Source organism: Punica granatum, chromosome 2, assembly GCF_007655135.1.
Source record: "Punica granatum isolate Tunisia-2019 chromosome 2, ASM765513v2, whole genome shotgun sequence".
Taxonomy (NCBI): domain Eukaryota; kingdom Viridiplantae; phylum Streptophyta; class Magnoliopsida; order Myrtales; family Lythraceae; genus Punica; species Punica granatum.
In genome coordinates this window covers 2,556,783-2,578,606 of record NC_045128.1, presented here as the reverse complement: position 1 = coordinate 2,578,606, position 21,824 = coordinate 2,556,783, and the positions used below count along the sequence as shown (strand labels likewise).

General features: G+C 38.2%; 4 protein-coding genes across 4 annotated transcripts; 2 read left to right on the top strand and 2 right to left on the bottom strand.

The window, feature by feature from the left end:
* Positions 1-1,528: 1,528 nt before the first annotated feature.
* Positions 1,529-4,400, bottom strand: LOC116196347 (28 kDa ribonucleoprotein, chloroplastic-like). The gene is made up of 4 exons (XM_031526021.1): positions 3,869-4,400; positions 3,285-3,386; positions 2,467-2,745; positions 1,529-1,979 (listed from the first exon to the last, which is right to left on the bottom strand). Exons 1-4 carry the CDS (start codon positions 4,283-4,285, stop codon positions 1,908-1,910), a joined length of 870 nt encoding a protein of 289 aa, XP_031381881.1. The 5' UTR covers positions 4,286-4,400; the 3' UTR covers positions 1,529-1,907.
* A 330-nt stretch (positions 4,401-4,730) lies between these two features.
* Positions 4,731-6,996, bottom strand: LOC116196348. The gene is made up of 2 exons (XM_031526022.1): positions 6,286-6,996; positions 4,731-5,267 (listed from the first exon to the last, which is right to left on the bottom strand). Exons 1-2 carry the CDS (start codon positions 6,820-6,822, stop codon positions 4,941-4,943), a joined length of 864 nt encoding a protein of 287 aa, XP_031381882.1. The 5' UTR covers positions 6,823-6,996; the 3' UTR covers positions 4,731-4,940.
* Positions 6,997-12,358: 5,362 nt separating this feature from the next.
* On the top strand, positions 12,359-16,362 carry LOC116197335 (cytochrome P450 724B1). The gene is made up of 9 exons (XM_031527444.1): positions 12,359-12,595; positions 12,999-13,323; positions 13,584-13,736; positions 13,964-14,257; positions 14,427-14,513; positions 14,713-14,791; positions 14,971-15,080; positions 15,342-15,460; positions 15,976-16,362. The coding sequence occupies exons 1-9, from the start codon at positions 12,366-12,368 to the stop codon at positions 16,076-16,078; spliced, it is 1,500 nt and encodes a 499-aa protein (XP_031383304.1). The 5' UTR covers positions 12,359-12,365; the 3' UTR covers positions 16,079-16,362.
* Positions 16,363-18,223: 1,861 nt separating this feature from the next.
* On the top strand, positions 18,224-21,012 carry LOC116195707 (proteasome subunit beta type-7-A-like). The gene is made up of 9 exons (XM_031525020.1): positions 18,224-18,382; positions 18,609-18,775; positions 19,324-19,465; positions 19,600-19,696; positions 19,784-19,853; positions 19,960-20,064; positions 20,306-20,404; positions 20,479-20,566; positions 20,675-21,012. The coding sequence occupies exons 2-9, from the start codon at positions 18,626-18,628 to the stop codon at positions 20,749-20,751; spliced, it is 828 nt and encodes a 275-aa protein (XP_031380880.1). The 5' UTR covers positions 18,224-18,382; positions 18,609-18,625; the 3' UTR covers positions 20,752-21,012.
* The last annotated feature ends 812 nt before the right edge of the window (positions 21,013-21,824 follow it).

The following is a 21,824-nucleotide window of genomic DNA, read 5'->3' as shown; positions in this document are numbered from 1 at the left end:
TCTTGCCCTCTTGTGGGACCCACCCTCTTGCTTTTCTTTTTGTCACTCTTGGAATATATGGCTTGGTTCGGTTTCGGACAGATCGGATTTCATAACCCTGGCGATTCTTATCTTTGGATATCAGGAGAATAAATCGTATCGAGTCATCGACAAGGTACATACATACACGGGCCTCTGCCCCTTATACCGTGAAGAGCCGGCTAAAAGAAAAGAGTTAATCACTTAGAAAAACACTATATTTATATTTTTTTTTGTAAATATAGCATGACCGTTAGAAAATAAAAAGACACGGCATTTGCTTTTTTTCATAAATATAACTGGATCTTTGAAAAGTAGTATAGAAAGATACAATCTTTGTACTTTTTTTTAAATATAGTCCGATCTTTAAAAAATAATACAGAATGACACGATTTTCAGATTTAGCAACGCTTCTAGCACATTAAAAAGTATATTGTGCCTGAAAATCGTGCATTTTTGTGCTATTTTTTAAAAGTCGTGTTATATTTAGAAAAAAATACAAAGGTCATGCTATATTTAGAAAAAAATGTAAATATCGTGCATTTCTATGCTATTTTTTAAATATTATACTATATTTAGAATAAAAAAGTGAAAATGTCGTGTTTTTTTAAGTGATTAACATAATAAGGGGAGATCATTCTTTTTTCTTTTTCTTTTTTTAAGAAAGGAGCCTAAAGAACTAATATAAGGAAAGATAAATCTTAAATAATTAATAAAAGAGTAAAGTGAATTGGTTCAAATGGTTCGACACTTATTCCGCTTAAGTAATGTTTTGAGTTTGAGTCCTTATGCAGAAAATTCACGTTTGGAGAGTTTTATCCCTTAGTGGGGCCAACCTGCGTTAACTGGATTGGTTGAGACCCAATTGGAGTTCCGGATATCAAGGTTCACACCAAAAAAAAGGCACGAGTAGTCCTACTAGCTATCAAACTTACGATATCTAGATCAACATGCGATCACATACTTTACTGCGTTACGTTTTCTTTTGATGAGAAATCGTTCTATGCTTTCCGCGGTATCGATTTCCCAAACAAATCTTGGCATCAACAGTCAAAGCAAACGACACGCCAAAAGCCAAATCATAAAATTGTACGAAAACATTCTCTTAAATAGTATCTTTTGATCATCGTTTTTCGTCAATTGGGAGCAAATAAATTAAAGAATGATATAAGAAAAAGGGACAACAAAATCAGATTGGGATTATAATTGTTGGCTTTCTCGTCATAGCCAATATCAACGGAACAGAACACAGAGCATCTCTTTCAACACAGGTTTTTCCCGTGTTAGGTCCCCTTTTCCTTTTCAAAGTTCATCACTATGCCATCCGGCGAGAAACTTATACGATCGCATCTCAGATATAATCTTAAAAAGATGTCTTCCATCGTGACTGTAGATTGTATAAAATCTCACAATAATAAATCTCATATATGCTGTCATGAAAAAGATGTCTTCAATCGTATCTGTATATTGTTGGTTGCATTCTCTCAGCCTCAAAGGTGCAAGAAAACGGTTCCAGAGTGATACCGAACATGTATACTGATTTTACAGATCATCTCAATACAAGAGACAAATGTTCATAATGTTGTAGAATGAAATCTCTACTGAAGCCTCATAAGACTGTTGAATATCTCATGGAGAGAATTAATGTTACATGAACGGTTGTATGTAGACAGAACTCTTGAAACTTGGGTGGCAATCATCTAAAGTGATTGTATCCGAAAACTCTATTAGAACTCTGAATAGAAAAATAAACGAGAAACAATTCTAAGCAACAAAACCAAAGAATATGATGCATAAACTACCCAAGAGACAAAAGACACAAAAGGACTTGCCCATATAATGGCATATAACAAAGCTACAAGAGTCCATGGAGACTCGAAGAGAATCTCCTACTCTGAGAATGAGCCACGCCTCGGCCGAGTTTCAGCAATGTTTACTCGGATTGCCCGACCGTCCAAGCTCTGCAGCAGAAAGATTGCCAAATCAAGACTGACCCTATAGAATCAATGACTAGAGAAAGAAATAATCTAGTGCAACTAAATGAATTTGACAACTGGATCTCAGCCTTCCTCGTACTCTCAAGTTGCAAATTTAGAGTTCTAAAATTTTGAATTCTTTCAAGCCAAGGAAAGACCTATTCTTTTCCTGGTTTAAAAAAAAAAAAAAGGAGAAACCTGAATTGTCGCATGCTTAAGAGCTTTAAAGATAATATGAGCAGGGCAGATCGAACGCATCATTACCCACAAAAGAAACGACAACTATGTGCCTGGGAGAAACAAGTGATAGGCAAACATCAAATCTGTTACCTAATCTTTCTTCGTTTCACTGAACTCATTATTAGAATACGATCATCCTATTCTTTACCCACAAAAGAAATTTTTTGTTGATTTGCTCAAGAAATCTGAACCAAAATAGTAAAGGAAAGAGGGCATGTATATATGGCCTAACCTGTCCATCTAACGCAGCAATGGCATCATTCACTTCTGTCTCAGAAGACATGGTGACAAACCCGAATCCACGTGACCGGCCCGATTCTCTATCCATGACTACCCTCGCACTTATCACCTTCCCATGTTCACTGAATACCTGCTCCAGCCGAGCATCATCCACTTGCCATGGTAGGTTGCCCACGTAGACTCTTAATGATGGTTCCACAGCACGAGTCCGAACGGGTTGTGAACCTCTTGGAGCCGCCTTGTTTACTGTTAAAAGCCTCCCGTTAAGATCCTGTTTAAAAAGTAGATACCAATAGAATCAACAACTAAGGCAACAATTATTAAACAAATATGCTACTACAGCATGTAATGTTTCAAATGCCTACTTCACAGGCGGCAAAATGGGCATGAGACAACAAATCTCGAAATAGGTGATGTATAAGATCTACTGCTACATCATAAATGAACAAGCAAGAATATTTGAAAGTGGATTAATCATATACAACTGTGCATTAAGGTCCATTTCTCCACATGAGACAAGAAATGTATACAAAGCCTAGGAACATAAAACAGTGCTGAGCTGTTACAACAAATCTCCTTCCCAAAATCTCAATTACTAGGTACAATATGCTTTGAGCATTTTCTTTTTATCTTGAGTGCTGATCACGCATCCTACTGGAATATACAACCAGCGTTTGACATCTTCTGGTTGAAATATTTTGATTGGAGTAGAAAATACCACAATAGACATTGTGAGCATAGGAGGAGATCATTATCCAGTATGATATAAAAACTCATTTGGAATGAAGACATAGAAAAGGGCAAACTTACATAACGATGGAACATGTCCACGGCCTTTTCAGCCTCTTCAATGGTACTCATAGTGATGAACCCGAACCCTCTACTTTGATCCGTTTCTCTGTTGTATATTACCTATTATAGAACAAGCATGGCAGCAACCTCACCATCAGAGATGAAAGACCTAAAACTCAAATTAGACATCGATCAACATAATACAAGAACAAAGGCTCCATCTCAAGGTAATATCCGAGCACCAATTGCTGATTCAGAGCAAACCCAGCTAGCTATACAATTCAACTTCCAGGCATCGGATAGATTCATTGTACAGGTCCAGCTCAGGCGCGTAAAGGGTGCCAATATATGAGTACGACAAATTCATCTTCAAGCTCAAAAGATTGTGTCTAACATGGGAACACAGTGCAAAATTCCGGGCTAATGATCTTCAGAGCTCTCACTGGCGATATCCACGTTTAATCCATATCATCTATCCGTTTACTACCTTAAACAGCCTAAAATTCAATCCAAGTCTCTAAGCTGTCGGAATTCCCAGGAACAGAGGCGGACATCAATAAGCCAAGAACTGAATTAGAGGCAGCCACTGAAGCTTCACTTACCTCAGCAATCTCGACGACTCCGGCCTGGTTAAAAACCTGAGCCAATCTCTCACTGTCGACATCGTACGGCAAATTACCCACAAAGAGCTTAGCTTCCTCAGGCGGCTCCTGGTAGTACTCACCCTCCCCGCTCCCTTCCTCTTCTGCAGGGCTCTCCTCGCCGCCTTCAAAGGAAGCTACAAAAGCTTCAGATTCCTCCTTGTCTTCCTGCTGGGCCCAGTCCGATGTCTGAGCCACGAGAGGGACCGACAAAGGTCTCACCTTCAAGGGGACCCATGAGGTTGGGAGTGAGAAAGGTGAGACCTTGTTGGGTTTGTAGGGCAGGGAGACAATCGGGCAGTAGATTCTTGAGCCGGGGGAGGAAGAGGCTGCGCAGAGCTTCAGGGACTTCATGAACGGAGAAGCTGCGAGAGACATGGCAAACCAGAGAGAGAGAGAGAGAGAGAGAGATAAGGAAATGGAGAGTGAAGAAAACTAGAGAGAGAGAGAGAGAGAGAAGGGTGGAAGAAGGGCCGGTCAGTCACAGTCGACCCGTCGGGGAAGAGGGCAGAATGGGAACAAAAGAGAACATATGGACGGGGCTCGACCCGACAGATTTTCTTTTTTTTTTCCCTTGAAAAAATTGAATTAAAGCTCAAGAAAATAATTATGCGATGAAAAATATTAATGTTATTTTTTGTAAAAATATTCTAACAGTCTTAGACCCGTTTGAATTGTTAAATTAATTTTAAAATTATGATTTTGATTTTAACTCAACACATTACACAACAAAAATACACGTTTTCCAAGTCAAATTTATAATACTATCTCATTTGTCTTTTTTCCACAATCAAAATCAAAATCAAAATCAAAATCAAAATCATGATTCTAAAATCACACTAACAATTCAAACGCAGCCTTAATAGACACCCAATAGTCGGAAAATAGTCCTACAAAATAAGGAGATCATCGATAACAATCCCGTATTTATGCGACTGCCCGAGGCGAGCATCTAACAGCTTGCAGCCATATATACTTGTATGCACTTCATTAATTGTAGTGCTTTTTAGAATTGAAACATTTGCAACACATTTCATTCGAATACAGGTTTGAAGTTCTTATAAGCAATCACAGCATAGAAAGGATCCGACGACCCGCTTAGCAATCCCAGAAATCTCGCGATCCAACCGAATGGAGAGTTCCCATCCTGCAAACCTCCACCACTGCTGGGTAGCTTTCGGATTACCTCAGGCTGGGTGAATCCTTCGATGCACTGAAAGTACTGCACAACGAGTTGGACCCGGCTATAGGCGGTCCCGTCTCTCCATGCACTGATTGCTTTCTCGTAGAACAGCCGGTTGCTGAAGCTCACGATGAACACTCCACCAGGCCTCAGTACTCTAAACATCTCGGCAAATACCTGCAAATGAAGTCAAGAGAGATGAGTCTATCCTAGAATGTTCCACCCGAAACACAATAGTGGATAATGCAAATTAGATTAGTCACTCATGTACTGATCCGTTAAATAATTCATTGAAAGATCAGAGGTTAATCTTGACCAAGTATCCAATCATACATACACATAACAATCATGGCTTGTATCTTTGGCTGCGTCGGACAAAGTTAATCAATGGCAAAAGAAAACAGTATGCAGAGAGATGGCCTTGGATTGAGTAGAGATATTCAGAATCAACCTAAGACTAACAGAAGCCTGACTTAGAAACCAAATCAGGGAATGTATAGACATACCAAATCCTGCCTCGATAAGGAGTAGCCAGTAAACATCCGAATGTCAGCGAAGATTGGAAAATAAATCGAATGTCAGCGAAGATTGGAAAATAAATTGAATGCGACGCCTTCTAAAACAATTAATCCCACTCTCAGTTACTTTCATTACTCAATAACGGACACAACATTATCTATCCTAGATGCTGTAGTGATCTATCTTCTAGCCCAACTAGGAACTGGCCCCATCAAGCATATATATACAGAACCCAAATTGTCAACCATTAAGATGTAGCCTATGTCGACACCTAATCAACGCCAAATCGACAATCTACAAGGGGATCTAAGGCTAAGAAAATGAGACCAAGCTATAACATGGCAATGTTATATTACATTCCGGGTTTTCTTCCATTAAACCATACATAACAGATATAGCATTAGCCAAAATGCCATAAACTTTCTAAACTGTCCATCCTCCAACCTAACTACGAGTTGTCCCCATCAAGCACGTAGACAGAGGAACCAAATCGTCATGTCCTCATAGAAAAAGAAATCAAATGAACAACCTACGATCGGAGCTTCTAGTACCATGTTTACTCAGGGATACTGCCATGGAAACATTTCCGAAACAGTATGGATGATCCCGCGAATTCTTTAGAGTGGCATATCATCGAACACCTATTAGCAAGTCAGTCGAGCTTAGAAGGTCTCACCCTCTCCGGCTGCTGAAGGTACTGCACGCTGACCGTACACAGGACCGCATCAAAACTAGCGGACTGCAGCTCCAAAGTCTGCTCTTTGTTCAGGTCCTTGACGAAGAAATAGTCCAGCCTCGGGTTCCGGGCGAGCTCCTGCGCGTTCATCCCGTGGCCCACCACTCTCCTGTACTTGACATCCGGCGGCAGGTGGCTCACCCACGAGCTCATGACGTCGAGGACCTCGTGCTCCGGCCGCAGCCTCTCCCTGTAGAGCTCGGTCAGCGTGGCTATGAAGCCGTCGTCCACGTGGGTGACGAACCGCGGGTAGGAGTAGAATTCCCGGTCGGGGAAGGGGTCAAGTTTGGTCCTTGATTCCGGGGTGAGAACGAGGCGCTTAATCTTGCCGGCGGCGGATGGGGCTGGCTCTGGTCGGAGGCAGCTTGGGTCGGTGGTGGCTCGTATAGCTGGAAATGTCGTGGGGCTCCGGCGGTGTTTGGCCGGGGGAGGCGGTGGCGGTAGCCATTGCTGGCAGCTTGGCCTAGCTACGAGCATATGGCATGGATTTTACGGGCCCTTGAAATTTCGTCGGGGAAATAATGGGCGAATGTGATTCTATGGTGTGTATGGCATGGCAATTCACGAAATATCCAAACTCATGACAGATTTTGGAGAAATTATATGGTCCAGCTGCCAAACTCATTACGATCTAGCAACGATCCCCGACTGAACAGTCCGACGTAATTTAAGGTAATGTATTGAAACATATATACGTCGAATCTTTCATCTAGGATCCTCGTGTATTGTAAGAACTCGAAATTTTTATCAAGAATCAAATTTATCCGTGTGTACGAATTTCACCATTCACTTTCAGCAAGAATTATGTTATTAGGCTCCAGTGACTATCAAGTGTATGCATCTCTTTGCCTGCTACAAAGGATGCACCAGCTTGTCGAGGTTTTTGCATTACTTTAATCCCGTGCGGTCGACCCATCGGCTCAATCTACCTGGGCATTTTACAGATTAATCGATCCGGAGTTATCGAGTCTTTTAGTAACTAGCAAGGGTGTTTGAGCAGAGAACAGTGATGGAGCAAAGTACCAACAATTATAAGGGTGACCGATCCTTGTTGGCCACATGATAAATGGATGACGTCATTAACTATGGATTTTTCCAATTTCAACATATATTTATTGATGTCATTACGGGATGAGAATCGAGTGGACTTGATAATAAGCTGACAGCCTCATAGGTTGTTGGGCCTCGATTGAGCCCAAGTCCATCTTTCGGGCTTGGGATTTGCTTAAGACATAAAAAGAAAAGACAATCCTTTCTTAATCAATCCAATAGAGAAACTTTATGCTTGCTACGAAACCATTAATTATGACCTGAGATTTCCACAAGCCCAGCACGAGAAGGGATCTATTGAACGTCTTGTGTTTAACCAAACAAAGAAGTATGAATCCTCCCTCCCTATAATACGGTCGGAAAATGGCTCGGTTATACGATAAATCTAGAGACGTTCTTACGTATATGGGTAGATTGTTGCGCGTACGCTTATGCTTGTGCGTAGAAAGGATACGAGGATGTTTGCGTCTCATGTTTCCCATGAATCATCAACCTCGTCCTCCCCGTGCTCAAGCTTTTTTCGAGCAAAATCGCCACCTTCTTGTCTGTTGGGACCACATCAAAAAGGAGGACATTAATCTTTTGGCAAGGGAAATGGCAATAAGTTTGTCTCTTTCTTAAGCCTTCGATATGATTGGGGCTTTGCATGATGAATGGATCGAGGCTTCGAAATCAAGGATTGCCCTACAAAACGAATTGGAGCAAAAGAAGAAGAACAACATGATGGTTTCTTTTGAATCATATGCCCGAACGTGGGATGAAGGCATCATGAACACATCTAGAGAGGATGTGACCGTAGAAAAGAATGTATGTGTCTTCCCATTCTAAAGCCCTCCAAGGGACCCTCAATGCGTTTGTTTTCGGAGTTAAAGTCACGAATTTGTGATTGTGATTGTGATTGTAGAAGAAGACAAAAATATATGGGGCCCACCAGTTTGACTTTTGAAATATAAAATGAATGGAAGGTAGAGATAATTAATTATAATGAGATTGTATTTTAATAATATATGGGGCCCACCAATTTGACTTTTGAAATGTGTGTTTTGTTGTGTAGTGTTTTGAGTTAAAGTTAAAGTTAAAATCTTAAATCACGACTTTAAAAACAAACGGAGCGTCAGTGACTTTTCTTCAATAATCCACGAGACTCTATACTGTTCATGGAGACATGCTTTGGTCCGCCTTTTTTTTCTTTTTCTTTTTCTTTTTTCAGAGATGTCCGTGAAACTTATAAAAGGAATAGAAGAATTAAATACAACAGGGTATATATGAAAATTCTATTGACAAGAATTGAACCTAAAATCTTTGAATTTCAAGCAACACATCTACCACTAATTTATCTCTCTTTTTGCTGCCTTACAATGTAATTTAGTAGGACTCAATGGCAATAATAAATGAAAGAGGATTTTTATTATGAGACAATTCATTATTTGGAAGAGTTTTCCCAACTTTCGATAGGTCAATTATATTTAAATTTAGATATAGATTAATTAGAGCTCATTAGATTTTTGGATCTCATGCAGTGCACACAAAAAAAAAAGAAAAAAGATTGTTATCACTTAATGCCCTAAAGGGCAAAGAAAAGCAAATGATTAATTTATGATACTACGAGGAGATTTTTATATTATGAAGCGGCCAGGGTTTTCATGCAAGGGAAGATGTTGACTGTAGACTTATCCAAAGCATGAAAAACCTCATCATAGGGAAAAATATTTGTTAATTAGTCCTCCTATCAACGCATTGCACGGGTATTTTTTCACTAATTATTTGTGAAATACATTTTTAAAATACAATGAAATTATGATTTATAATATTTTTAATTGATGTTTTATAAATTATATTTAGAAATTATATTTTTCAAAAATCGAAGGGAATAAATTAATGAAAAAATCAAAGAAAATAAATTAATGAAATATTTTAATTTTGTTATTTTTAAATAATTATTTCCATAAGTCTACATACACATTGGAAATTCAAAGAGATAAACAACAATGAGCTAAGGGTTATTTATCGAGCCTATTTGAAGGCTTATGTGAAGGTTTCTCTTTAAACAAACGGATAAATCTCCTTAAACTAGTTTAAATTTATATATATAGAATATCCTCTCTTAAATGATTAACAAATGCGCCGGAGACATAATCATCCTTCTTTTTTTTTGTTCATTTTATTAATCCCATAATAAACCATTGATGTAATTGGATGTCAAATGTGTCCTCTCTCTTTTGTGTCCATTAGTGGAGATTTATATATGTATCTACACTTTTTGAATATTGAGTTTTTCTACTACGAACCTTTTTTCCTCGATAAGATTATCTCGATAAGATTACAAAATATTCTCAATATTAGTGGTTAAGACTAATCTCCCTGGACCCACGTTAATATCTTTTGCAGTGTTTTAAGATATTATATGCAGCTTAATTTTTAAAAGAGTGACGAGTTGAAGATCGTGGGGGAAGTAATGAAAATAAAGCTAATGGTCCTGCCGACGAATGTTCGTTTCTTATTACGTACCAAACATTATGGCTTTGTTTGGTTTCAGAGTTGTATTTTAGAATCACAATTCTAATTTAATTCTACCCACTACAAAACAAAATAACTCATACAAAGTCAAAGAGTGGGTCACATTTATATTACTTTTTCCCACAACAAAACAACATAACTCTTACAAAGTCAAAGGGTAGACCCCATTTATACCACTCAAAATCAAAATCAAAATCACAATTCTAAAATCCTACTATGAAACCAAACACCACCATTTTCTTTTCGTGAGGCAGGCCTATCTATGTATGTATATGTTTATATATATTATATGTAAAAACACAGCCACCGATATTGATTTATTCAACTAGTTCGGTTTTTGTTTTTTTCGAGTAAAGTTTCGAGTACGAGTCTTGTTAATGGAGAAAATTTATAATTGCGAAAGTTTTACGCTTTAGTGGATCGGCCAGATTCAATCTGTATTAGTCGAGACTCGTCGAACTTCCTATTATCCTAATATAAAAAATCACACACACAAAAACAAGCCTAACTAAAAGATCTCATCAACTTACATATATATCTCTTTTATCATAAATTAAAAACAAATACAGAAAAAAACCAAAATCTAATTGTAATGATCTCAATGAAATATGAATTCAACAGATTGATGGGTCTTCTAGAAAGATGTGTTCAGAGAAAAATTATTGAATTAAACCTGGAATTTGATTGACCTCCAGCTTATTTGAATATAATTGTTCTTCTTCTTCATCATCATCAGTCTCCCCTTGCAGTTGCATGCACGTGTGCTCTATGAGAAACCTACTTATATATGTCAAGAGGGACAAGAGAAAGACAAACCACCTCCTCTCTTGCCTCCCCATGTTTTTTGAATAAAGTCATGCATGTCGACTATCTCTAGCTCCCCTGTTTGTCTCTATGTGTCTCGACACATTAAAAGCTAGTTAAATTAATCAAGTAATCATTGCTGATAATTATTCATGCATGTATATACATATGAACTGACCATGCAAAAAAGCCGAAAATTGTGTGTCTGTCTTCGATGGTGTGGAAATGATGGGCCAAATTGAACAATGGCTCGCAACTCTTGGTCGGATTTTCATGTGTGAACGTCCACATCAATGTCCACGTTCTATATGAGAGGCAGAGAGCTTTAATGGGAGGAACTTAATTTGTTTCCTAGTTGACTCTTCTTTGGGGAACAGATCTTCTTATTCTATACCAAATTAAAGGGTACTCTTCCCATCTTCTCCTATTTCGGCTATAGTTTCATTAGGCATTATGTGTGTATATATGCATATACCCTATTGGAATATAAACCTTACTTTGTTAAATATTATACTTTCTCCCCTCTTGAGAAATTAACTTATACTTTATCGCTATCTTTAAAAAAAAACCGTTCACTCTCCTGATCCTCTCGGTTTTTCCTCGAATCCAAACGGAGTCCAAATTGATGTGTACGTTATAATTTATATTGGGTTTGTTTCATTGTTTGAATTGAGAGAAAGGAGAGTTTGTACCGGAATTCCAAAAGTTCTCATCTATTCCTCTCTCTCCATTATAGGTTTCAAACTCTTAACAGGGAAAAAAAAAAAGGAAATCATTATGTTAAATTCATTTCTATGTTCTATTACATAGAATGAAATAAAGACTTTTCTTTTTCGGTGAAGAATTAAATATTAGACTTTGAATATTTCGTGAGGTGAATAATCCCATTGACTTTGACAAAGATTCCATATCGATTAAAAAATTATTCTTTATTTTAAGTGACAAACAATTTATTTTATTTTCCAGTAAAAAATAAAAAATTGTGACAACCCGATACGATACAAATTGTTAGTAGGAATAGAGCAACATACAACATTTCCCTAGATTGAATACCTGTATCTATAATATGAAAAAGGATTAAAGGATCAACCTATTTAATATTTTACTCAACAAGTTCTAATAGTTTTATATACCAGCATCATCTACACTAATATTAATATTCTCTATTTCTTAAGATTCTGTCTATTTGTTAAAATTATTTTTAATTCATGAAACGTCGTTTAATCCTCAATTACCATAATATAGTTTACATTTTCGATAATTTGAATCATGAAGGAATATTAGTGGAGAACATATTAGGAATAATAAAAAATTGCATATTTAAGACAGTTGAAACAATCTTAAATTTAATATAATTTAGTGAGCTTGTTATATTATCTTATTGTGAAATTAATCCGCAGCAACACGCTTGATTTTTTTTTTTGATAGTAGTAAAAATAAACTAAAGTACTTCGATCACTAATGACTATGGAAAGCTAGCTTCGACCAAAATTGAATTGTTGACCAAAAGGGCGTTTTATATATAGTACTATGAAATCTATACTATATTTAATTTTGGCCGAAATATTTCATAGTTTATATTTGGACTATATATATCCGTATATCCATATGACATATACACCATTACACAGATAGATAGAGCCAGAAAGATGGCTCTCGAGATATTTACGGTATTCCTTGGGCTGTGTTTGGCTTCCGCGTTTCTGCTCATATTCAGGAGCTTTTATTCGTCAAAGCGCCGAGGAGAAGCCACTACTGTGGTGGTTTCGAAGCTGCCGAAAGGGAGCAGGGGATGGCCACTGATCGGAGAAACTCTCAGTCTCCTCTCTCCCCACAGATCAAACTCTCCAGGCACCTTCTTGCTAGAACATTGCTCCTGGTAAGTGATTGATCGATTGGGATCTCATTCAACTCTTTCGATTGATTTAACTTATCTCACGAGGAGTTTTTGGTCTGTTCAGCTTAAGTTTACGGAGCTTGTATGCCGTCTTTTCCATCATCAGTCGATTCATTTGTCAGAAATAGAACCTGTAGAAAGTTTACTGAATTTTTACCGATTTTGCCGAGTTTAAAATTAATTTTGAGTCCAGTCCGGGTCTATTCAGTAATTCTTGGTTTCCAATGACTCCTAAGGTAGCACGAGTTTAATAATCCTCAAGACCAAGAAATGAATGAATGTCATAATTAATGGATGATTATATGACATATAATATTAGATAATTACACGGCTGTAGCAATTATTTAGTTGCATCCGCTCAGTTGTCGATCGCGTTCTCTCTCAGGTACGGGAAGATTTTTAAGTCGCACTTGTTCGGGTCCCCGGCCATCGTGTCATGCGACCTCGAGTTCAATGTCTCCATCCTCCAGAACGAGGAGAAGTTGTTCCAGGCATCATACCCTAAGGCGATGCACGGGATTCTGGGGAAGCACTCGCTGCTGCTGGTATCCGGGGAGCAACACAAGAAGCTCCGGAATGTGGCAGTCAGCTTCATCTCTGCCTCCAAGGCAACGGCCGATTTCCACCGCTGCTTGGAGGAGCTGTGCACCGCCATGATGGAGTCGTGGAAGGGGCGCAAGGAAGTATCCTTCCACAAAGAAGCCAAAGAGGTGTGTGTATATATATATATTTTTATTTATTGATATATGCATATTCACATATATGTACCTGCACCAAGTCCATAATCACGTTAATATGGTATCATAGACGTGCTGAAAACATTCCCTTTTCTCATCCAAAAGGAAAACATTGCCTTTTTTTATCAATAGAGATAAATATTGGTTAGTTAATCACACAAATATATATATTTTTCGGTGGAATTACATATATATTAATCGATGACTGATCCTATGATATATTGTGGATATAGTTTACGATGAGCTTGATGGTGAAGACACTTCTGAGCATAAAGCCGGGGGACGTGATAGGCTCGAGGATCCTCGAAGACTTCTTAACCTACATGAAAGGATTTGTCTCTTTGCCTCTCTATTTTCCTGGAAGCCCCTACGCTATGGCAGTCAAGGTAAAATGATGACGATTAAGCTTATACCTAGCCTGCTCACAGAAATAGGTATATAGATGGCTGGCCTTTTTTGCCGTTGAATCTTATGGTGGTTGGCTCTCTAACCATCTTGAGTGTGACCAGGGAATCATATATGATGGGGATTGCCATTATGACATTCGAAGTTTGAGTCGATGAATATATATATAGGATCAGCTATAATGAGTCGATTCAATATTGCTGGACAGGCCAGAGCAAGGCTGTCTTCGACGGTGAAAGAGATCATGAAGGAAAGGAAGAACAAATGTATAAGCTCATCAGGAGATGATCAGAATAGGATCAGCGATGATCATAGTGAAGGAGTCGGGGATTTCTTGGACGTGATAATGGGGAAGGAAGGGTCGAGGTGGGGGCTAAGCGATGAAGAGCAAGTGAGCATCGTGCTGGACATATTGCTCGGTGGTTACGAGACGACTGCCACCCTCATGTCCCTCCTCGTCTACTTTCTTGCCCAATACCCCATTGCCCTCCAAACCTTGAAGGTTTCTCTCTCTCACACACGTTTGCGTTCTATTTTTTATGCATGTATTTATGTAGTATAGTCATGTTCACTTAATTAATTCTCGAGATATGTACGTGCATGTACTTCACTCCTCACATGCTAATAAGGAATATTGAAGTTTCTTAATCGACGACTTTAAATCGGTGCAGGAAGAACACCAAGCAATAAGGCGAAGCAAACAGGACGGAGAACCCTTGAACTGGGAAGATTACAATCAAATGCAGTTCACTTATAATGTAAGTCTGATTTTTTTAATCATGAATAAATTTTAGCACATTTATTCATATATATATATATATATAGTTATTTATTTATGTGTGTGTATATATATGTGTGTGTGTGTATATTGTCAGAATTCTAGAGAATGTAATTTGAAGCTATAACATATATCTAGTAACATGAGCTTTTATATATGTGTTATACTTTTGGTACTAGGTCATATGTGAAACTTTGAGGTACGGGAATGTAGTCAAATTTGTGCACCGGAAAGCAATCCGAGATATCGAGTACAAAGGTACAAAATTACTCGTGCTACCTCCTTCTAATTATTGATTATTTGATCTTATATATATATATATATTATTTATATATATTAAATAATTACTTTAGTTTGTATTATTCTTTGGATACCTGGCCTGCCAGCAGATGTTTAACATTAATTCTGATCAAAATCAACTTAATTAATGGACAAAGGGTTATGCATACCCGCGGGATGGAATGTTCTTCCAATGTTCACGGCTACTCATTTGGATCCGGACCTTCACACAAACCCTACGGAGTTCGATCCCTGGAGATGGAGCAAAGTAAGTACATTAGTAAATCAAAGCATGTATATATGCATGAATGTGAAATCTAGTGACATTTCGTATGAAAGTCAGAATAAGGCATATTGTTCGAAAATCACATTCGAAATTACCCCCCCCACCCCCCCCCCCCCCAAAGCTAGTGTGGCTCGATCAAACTGGGTCGAGGCAAAACCGAACCGAAATATTGTATGAAACAATTTTAATATTAAGCTGTAGCTAATGGGGACTAATGAATTGATCGTGCATGGCAATACACAGGACAAAGGGACGCACAAGAAAGTAACGCCGTTCGGAGGGGGGGCTCGACTCTGCCCAGGTTACGGACTCGCCCAAGTAGAGCTTGCCTTCTTCCTTCACCATCTTGTTCTTAATTACCGGTATGTAAAAAATCATTTAATCATTAATTAATTACCACATTGATCTGATTGTTAATTAAATCCTTGATAATATTATAAAAATAAAAATAAAAGGTTTCAATCGCTTTTGATTCGCGCGCTTTAATGATTTCCTCGAGAAAAAAGGTTGCTTAAGATTAATGAGAAAATATTCGGAGTTATTAGCGTTTGATAAATCTCTTAAGTACATCCATGCAATGAAAGTCGTTTAAGGGCCACCGTGCTCTGCCACCATGTGCAGTCGGCATGGTGGCGACGGGGGATGTAACCTCCAGCATTGTGGTAGCCTTTACGGGCCAATCTGGGCAGGTTTAGATCTCTCGAAAATATGGAAGATTTGATCGTAAAATACTCTCTTCAAAATTATAATTGATCTCACTTGTCGATTGAAAATGAATTAGGAGTTTTGCATCAGATCTATGGTATAAATGCATATAAAGAGACAATATTTTAATGTCTCTAAATTATTGGTAATGTGTATATGCATGAAATTACAGGTGGAAGATCAAAGGGGATGAGATGCCGCTTGCTTACCCTTACGTGGAATTCAAGAGGGGCTTGCTTTTGAAGATTGAGCCAATTAATAATTCAATTAATTAATAACTAGTCATTCTAGCTAGTTAACAGTTGTTCACTTTACATTGCATAAAACGAAATCAATAATTAGGAAAAATTAGTTCAATTAAGATGAAACCTTAATTAATCCCACCAAATTGCAATATATATATTATTCAGCATTCTGAATGATGATCATTCTATTCTATCATATGTTGATTGTAATAATATTACTCTCCGTCAAGGACATAATTTAGGCATTAAAATTACGATTAAATTAATGATAAGAACATGTTTGAGTTCGTTCAACTGAAAATTCAGTCACTCCAAGTACAAAACATTTACTCTCTTATGTACAAAAAACTATTTGTACAAGTTGTTCAAAGATTTAACTCTTGTATAATAAGAGTAAATATTTTGTATTTGGACAACCGACTTAATATTCAGTGACTGACTGGTCCTAAAAATTTTCCATAACTCTCTCTCTACCTTTTCTATTTGACCCAAAAGAACAAAATCTTTTTTTTTTTATTTCTAGTTTTTGACCCCTACCTTTTTTAATTTATCTGAATTAGATTCGTAAAAAGAGAATAAAATGCGCGTGGAACGCTCGGATGCTGCCGCTATTATGTTAATTCAAAAAAAATGCTTCAAATATTTTTCAAGAAAAAGTTAGGTCCTGTTTGGTTTTAGAATATAATTTTAGAATCACAATTTTAACTTAACTCTATCCACTGTAAAATAAAATAATTCATACAAAGTCAAAAAGTGGACACCATTTATATTACTTTTTTCCACAGTAAAACAACATAACTTATACAAAGTCAAAGAGTGAGCCCAATTTATACCACTCTTTTTTAAAATCAAAACCTGATTTTAAAATCCTACTATGAAACCAAACGCAACTTTAATAATGTGCTAAAATAATCAAAGTTTTGAATCATTGGCTTTGCCGTCCACTACTTATGGTGAAAAGCTGCCCACTCGTAGCACTCGCTTTCTCCGATTACTTCTGAACATTACCTTTTATTATCTTTGCTTGTTTTAAAGTAATCTGACATGTGAACAATAAAACTTGTGTTCAGTTCTCGATTATGTTTTTTTTTTTTTGGTTCCTTTTACCCGCGCATACCGCGGGTGCATTTATCTAGTGTACTTAATAACTTTGCTTCACGCATCCATACCCCGTCCAAGAATATTCAAAATCTACGTTCCGGGGGAACCTTTTCAAGTCGATCGAGCAAACGGGTGCACCTATTTGACTCGAGCAAAGACTACGTTTTCCTCATCCAAACGTTCTACGCACAGGTTTCAGCAAAGGAAGCCAGGGTAGGAAAGCAATCCTCTGCAACTGTCTGATACTGTTGCTGCTATCCATTTTATTCACTCCGTCTTCATTTCTCATCTTTGTTTTGAAAAATATATTTGTAATAATAAAAGCATCAACTTACTGCTCTCATTGACCTTGTTTCAGCAATTTTTCGTTCCGGACTTCCTCTGTTGCTCTCACTATCTCCCTATGCCGTCTGCCTCATATCAGAGGTCTTACGACATGGTTAGCGCACTCTATGTTAGTCCATGCACAATTACTACATTCATTTGGCTACTCGATTTTGTAATGAATGTGAGCGTAAGAACAATGAACTGTGCAGCAATTGAGAAGGCATAAAACGATTTAATTTCTGCAATTAACATTTAGATGGTAAGAAGACGGGTATCATTAGGGACTAAAGAATGATCCATGGATCCGAATTTATTATTATTATTATTATTATTATTATTATTATTATATTCTTTCCTTTTTTCCATCTAAATATAATGTAAACTTTTGTAAACAGTCATATTCGATAATGATAATCAACATTGATCTATATCTTCTATACTAATATATAAACCCGTAGATGAGACTCTTCTCTTCGTCTCACATTCGTTTTCCGATATTATCCATCACTCATTACATCTAATTAAATACATCCACTCAATTGAGGACAAATTAGTAATTTCACTTAAATAGCTTCTTGTCCACTCACCCCACTTCCCTCCTTTTCCTCCAATTTTCAATATATTTTTTTTCGCGTCTTGTGGGCGTAAGTCGGGTCGGACTGCCCGTTTGCTTGTCGGCCCAATACACGGCCCACGATTCGGTGTAGTCCATCCGAACCGGCCCACTAAAGCCTCCGGTTCTCTCTTTCTTGGTGAAGAAGAAGGAGCAGAGATCAAAAGCTCCTCTACACTCTACATTACCTCCGTCTCTTCGATCCCGTCCACTCCGATCGATTCTGTTCGCTGCTCCGGCGATTGATTCCGTCGTCTCCTCTCATCTCCTCTCCTCTCCTCTTCGGCCGTCAGGTACCTCTCTAGCTCAGTGTTTCCATTCTTGGTCTGTTCTATCTGCTCGAGAAGGCTCAGTAGGCTTTAGTCAATAATTATGTCGTTTCAAGTTCAGTGTACGCATCAAATTTTAGGGTTTACAGTGTCTGTTATCATGAGGTTTTTCGTCTTCGCTATTTGGATAAGCACACTTGTCATGGAATGAACTTACAAGTGTAGCTATTCTTTTGCGATTGCTCTGCAGATTGGCTGATAGCCAAAATGTCTACGCAAATGGTTGAAGTTCCTCCAAAGGGTGGATTTAGCTTTGATCTGTGTAGGAGGAATGCTATGCTTGCTAAGAAGAGTGAGGGTGCCAAGGCCCCTTCTTTCAGGAAAACGGGAACGACGATTGTGGGGTTGATTTTCCAGGTACGAATTGTCTGCCTATGGAACAATGATGTTTTGACTTGATATCCTCTTAAGCAAGACAGAAAATTGGTGCTATTCCGTTTGGGTTTTAGGACAATAGCTTATGATGCAAACTAAAATTTACTTCGTGTAAAATTGTCTTTATACGTTTTAAGGTTGTCTCCTATAGGCTTACTCATGTATAGCCACTAACTACTAGTTTTCATCACAAAGTTGTCCAATTGAGAAAATCTTTTTTCAAGATACTGACTTTAGGAACCAACTTAGCATCATTATGATAAACAACATTGCTAGAGCAAGATGAAATGGAGATCGTACCAACGTCTAAAACATAGAGTGGGGTGAATAGCACATTTATAGGATGAGAGAACTTCACATTTATAGGATAATGGCAACCTGAAATTTATAGGTTGAATAGCGACTTCATTGTATCACTGATTTAAGACATAACTGCGGATTGAGCCTGAATTTATGGGGGCATGGATTTGTAATTTTCCTTTTTGCTGTATGTATCTGTCTTCACATTCCTTGGCATATGGATCCTACAGGATGGTGTCATTCTTGGAGCTGATACTAGAGCAACTGAAGGACCTATTGTTGCTGATAAGAACTGCGAGAAAATTCACTACATTGCACCAAACATATATTGCTGTGGTGCTGGAACTGCTGCAGATACAGAGGCAGTAACAGGTACGTTGCTCCTTAATCTTCTGTAGCTGATAAATAGTGATAATGCTTTTGCGATTTGTTGATTGCCAAACTAAGCAATGTTCTGTAATCTGAATGCTTGTTCTGGTTTCATTGTTGTGTTTGCATTTATCTAGACATGGTGAGCTCACAGCTGCAATTGCATCGCTACCATACCAGCCGTGAATCCAGGGTTGTGACGGCGCTGACACTTCTGAAGAGGCACCTTTTCAAGTAAGCATTTTGTGGAGAGTGAGGCTGAGTACATAGAATTATTTTCTTCATCTTTTATGGGTCAATAGTAACTAATGTTCTATTCAGCTATCAAGGTTACGTTCAGGCTGCTCTGGTTCTTGGTGGAGTTGATGTTACTGGACCTCACTTGCACACTGTAAGTGTTCTGCTTTCAAATGATTTCCTAAAGCTAGCAATACCTCTTATTGGCTCATGTGCTTGTTTAATTTTTGTGGCTGATATTGGAATCTGTTGTTCTCCAGATATATCCCCATGGCTCGACAGACACACTACCATTTGCTACAATGGGTTCGGGTTCTCTTGCTGCAATGTCTGTATTTGAAGATAAATTCAAAGAAGGCTTGACGGTATGTTCATTTTTTGACATTTTTCTTATGGCCAATTGATATCTAAGTCATTATTTGCTGCGTAAACTCTACCGAGGTTGCATGAATGAAAACGTAAGCCTTTTCCGGATCTGATGTTTAATTCCATGTTGATCATGGCCGTTGTAATGCTATATGAGGGCAATGCTGCGCTTTGAATTCTTGTCTTGTAAAAAAGAATGACCAGATTATTAATACTTGTTGATTACAATGACCTTGGCAGAGAGAAGAGGGCATTAAGCTGGTGACTGAGGCAATATGTGCGGGTATTTTCAATGATTTGGGATCTGGAAGCAATGTTGATGTGTGCGTCATAACTAAGGTTTGTGGGCTTATTTTCTTGGAGATGCACGCAATTCCAAAGTTGAGGTTTAACATTTTTGTGCACTTCCACAGGGTGATAAGGAGTACCTGAGGAACCATCTGATGCCTAACCCCCGTACATATGTCAGCGAGAAAGGGTATACTTTCCCCAAGAAGACTGGTCAGTAACACTCTCCCGCCACCCATTTATAGCATAGGATTCATTTTCCCCATATAAACAATAACCGATTTCATGTTTTTGCTGTTGGTTTCTGATTCTGCTATCCAGAGGTTCTCTTGACGAAGATTACTCCTCTGAAGGAGACGGAAGAAATTCCTGAAGCGAGGGACGATATGGAAGAGTAGAGTTCTCACGGTGATACTTGTTTGATGCTTCTAATGAGGTACGCAGCTGGAACAGTATCCCAGCTGGTTCAGTATTCAAGGCTGAAGCCTCTTTAGCATCTGCAAACTCGAACGCACTAGCAAAGATTTTTCATGTGATGACCCAACAAAGAAGTTTGTGTGAGAAAATTACACTGTACTCTGTGACGAATCCGGTTTCTTCTACTTGGATGATTCCTCTGTTCATTAAATCCTCTTTATACACTGTCTGCGTTGTTCTCTGTCGATCGAGTTTGGTTCAATTAAACTTGCCAGAAACTGAGACTTACAATATGAAGAAGTGTATTACAGAGTGATAAATACGAGCATGAGGGTAACCGAGACTGCGCAGAGCTAAATTCTGAAAGCTCAGTTTCGTCTAAGTAGTTCCTCGTTCACTAGAAAACCCAAAATCTGGATGGCTAAGAAGCCCCTAACACCTGCAGGAAGGAAAGGATGACGGGTTTGATGGACATATCCATTGATGAAGTATTGCTAACCCCGGCAATAACTCCTGGCAGCCGAGATTTGGCTTCTTTCGTAGCTGTCCATGACGGGTTGCTTCTGTGGGAGCTGATGGATCACTTTCGATGCCTACAGCACCAGAGGGCCCTTGTTTTGCTTTCGTCGAACGAACTGTAAGCTTCGCGGACTCATCCATAATTCCATTTAGAACAACATAAATAGATGAGATGTCACAATATTGTAGTAATTGTTCTAGACCACATCAGTCGAATGTTCCAAATGGACCGGACCGGACTGATTAATCCAATTGGAACTCGAATATGAAGTAATCTATGATGTATTAAGATAACATACACAAAATCAAGAAAAATTATGTTGAGTAATCAGTATCGGTTCAATATTAATCATTAGGCATGACACGAATGATAAATTGCGGTTCGTGTGACCGTCCAAGATCTACTGGAAGGTTCTCGTAGTTAGGAAAGACGTGTTAATATCCAAGCAAGCAAACACCTCGTGGTCTCAACGAATCCATAAATCAATATTATATATGACTGTTTCTTAATTAATTACTCAGATCAGTAGAAGAT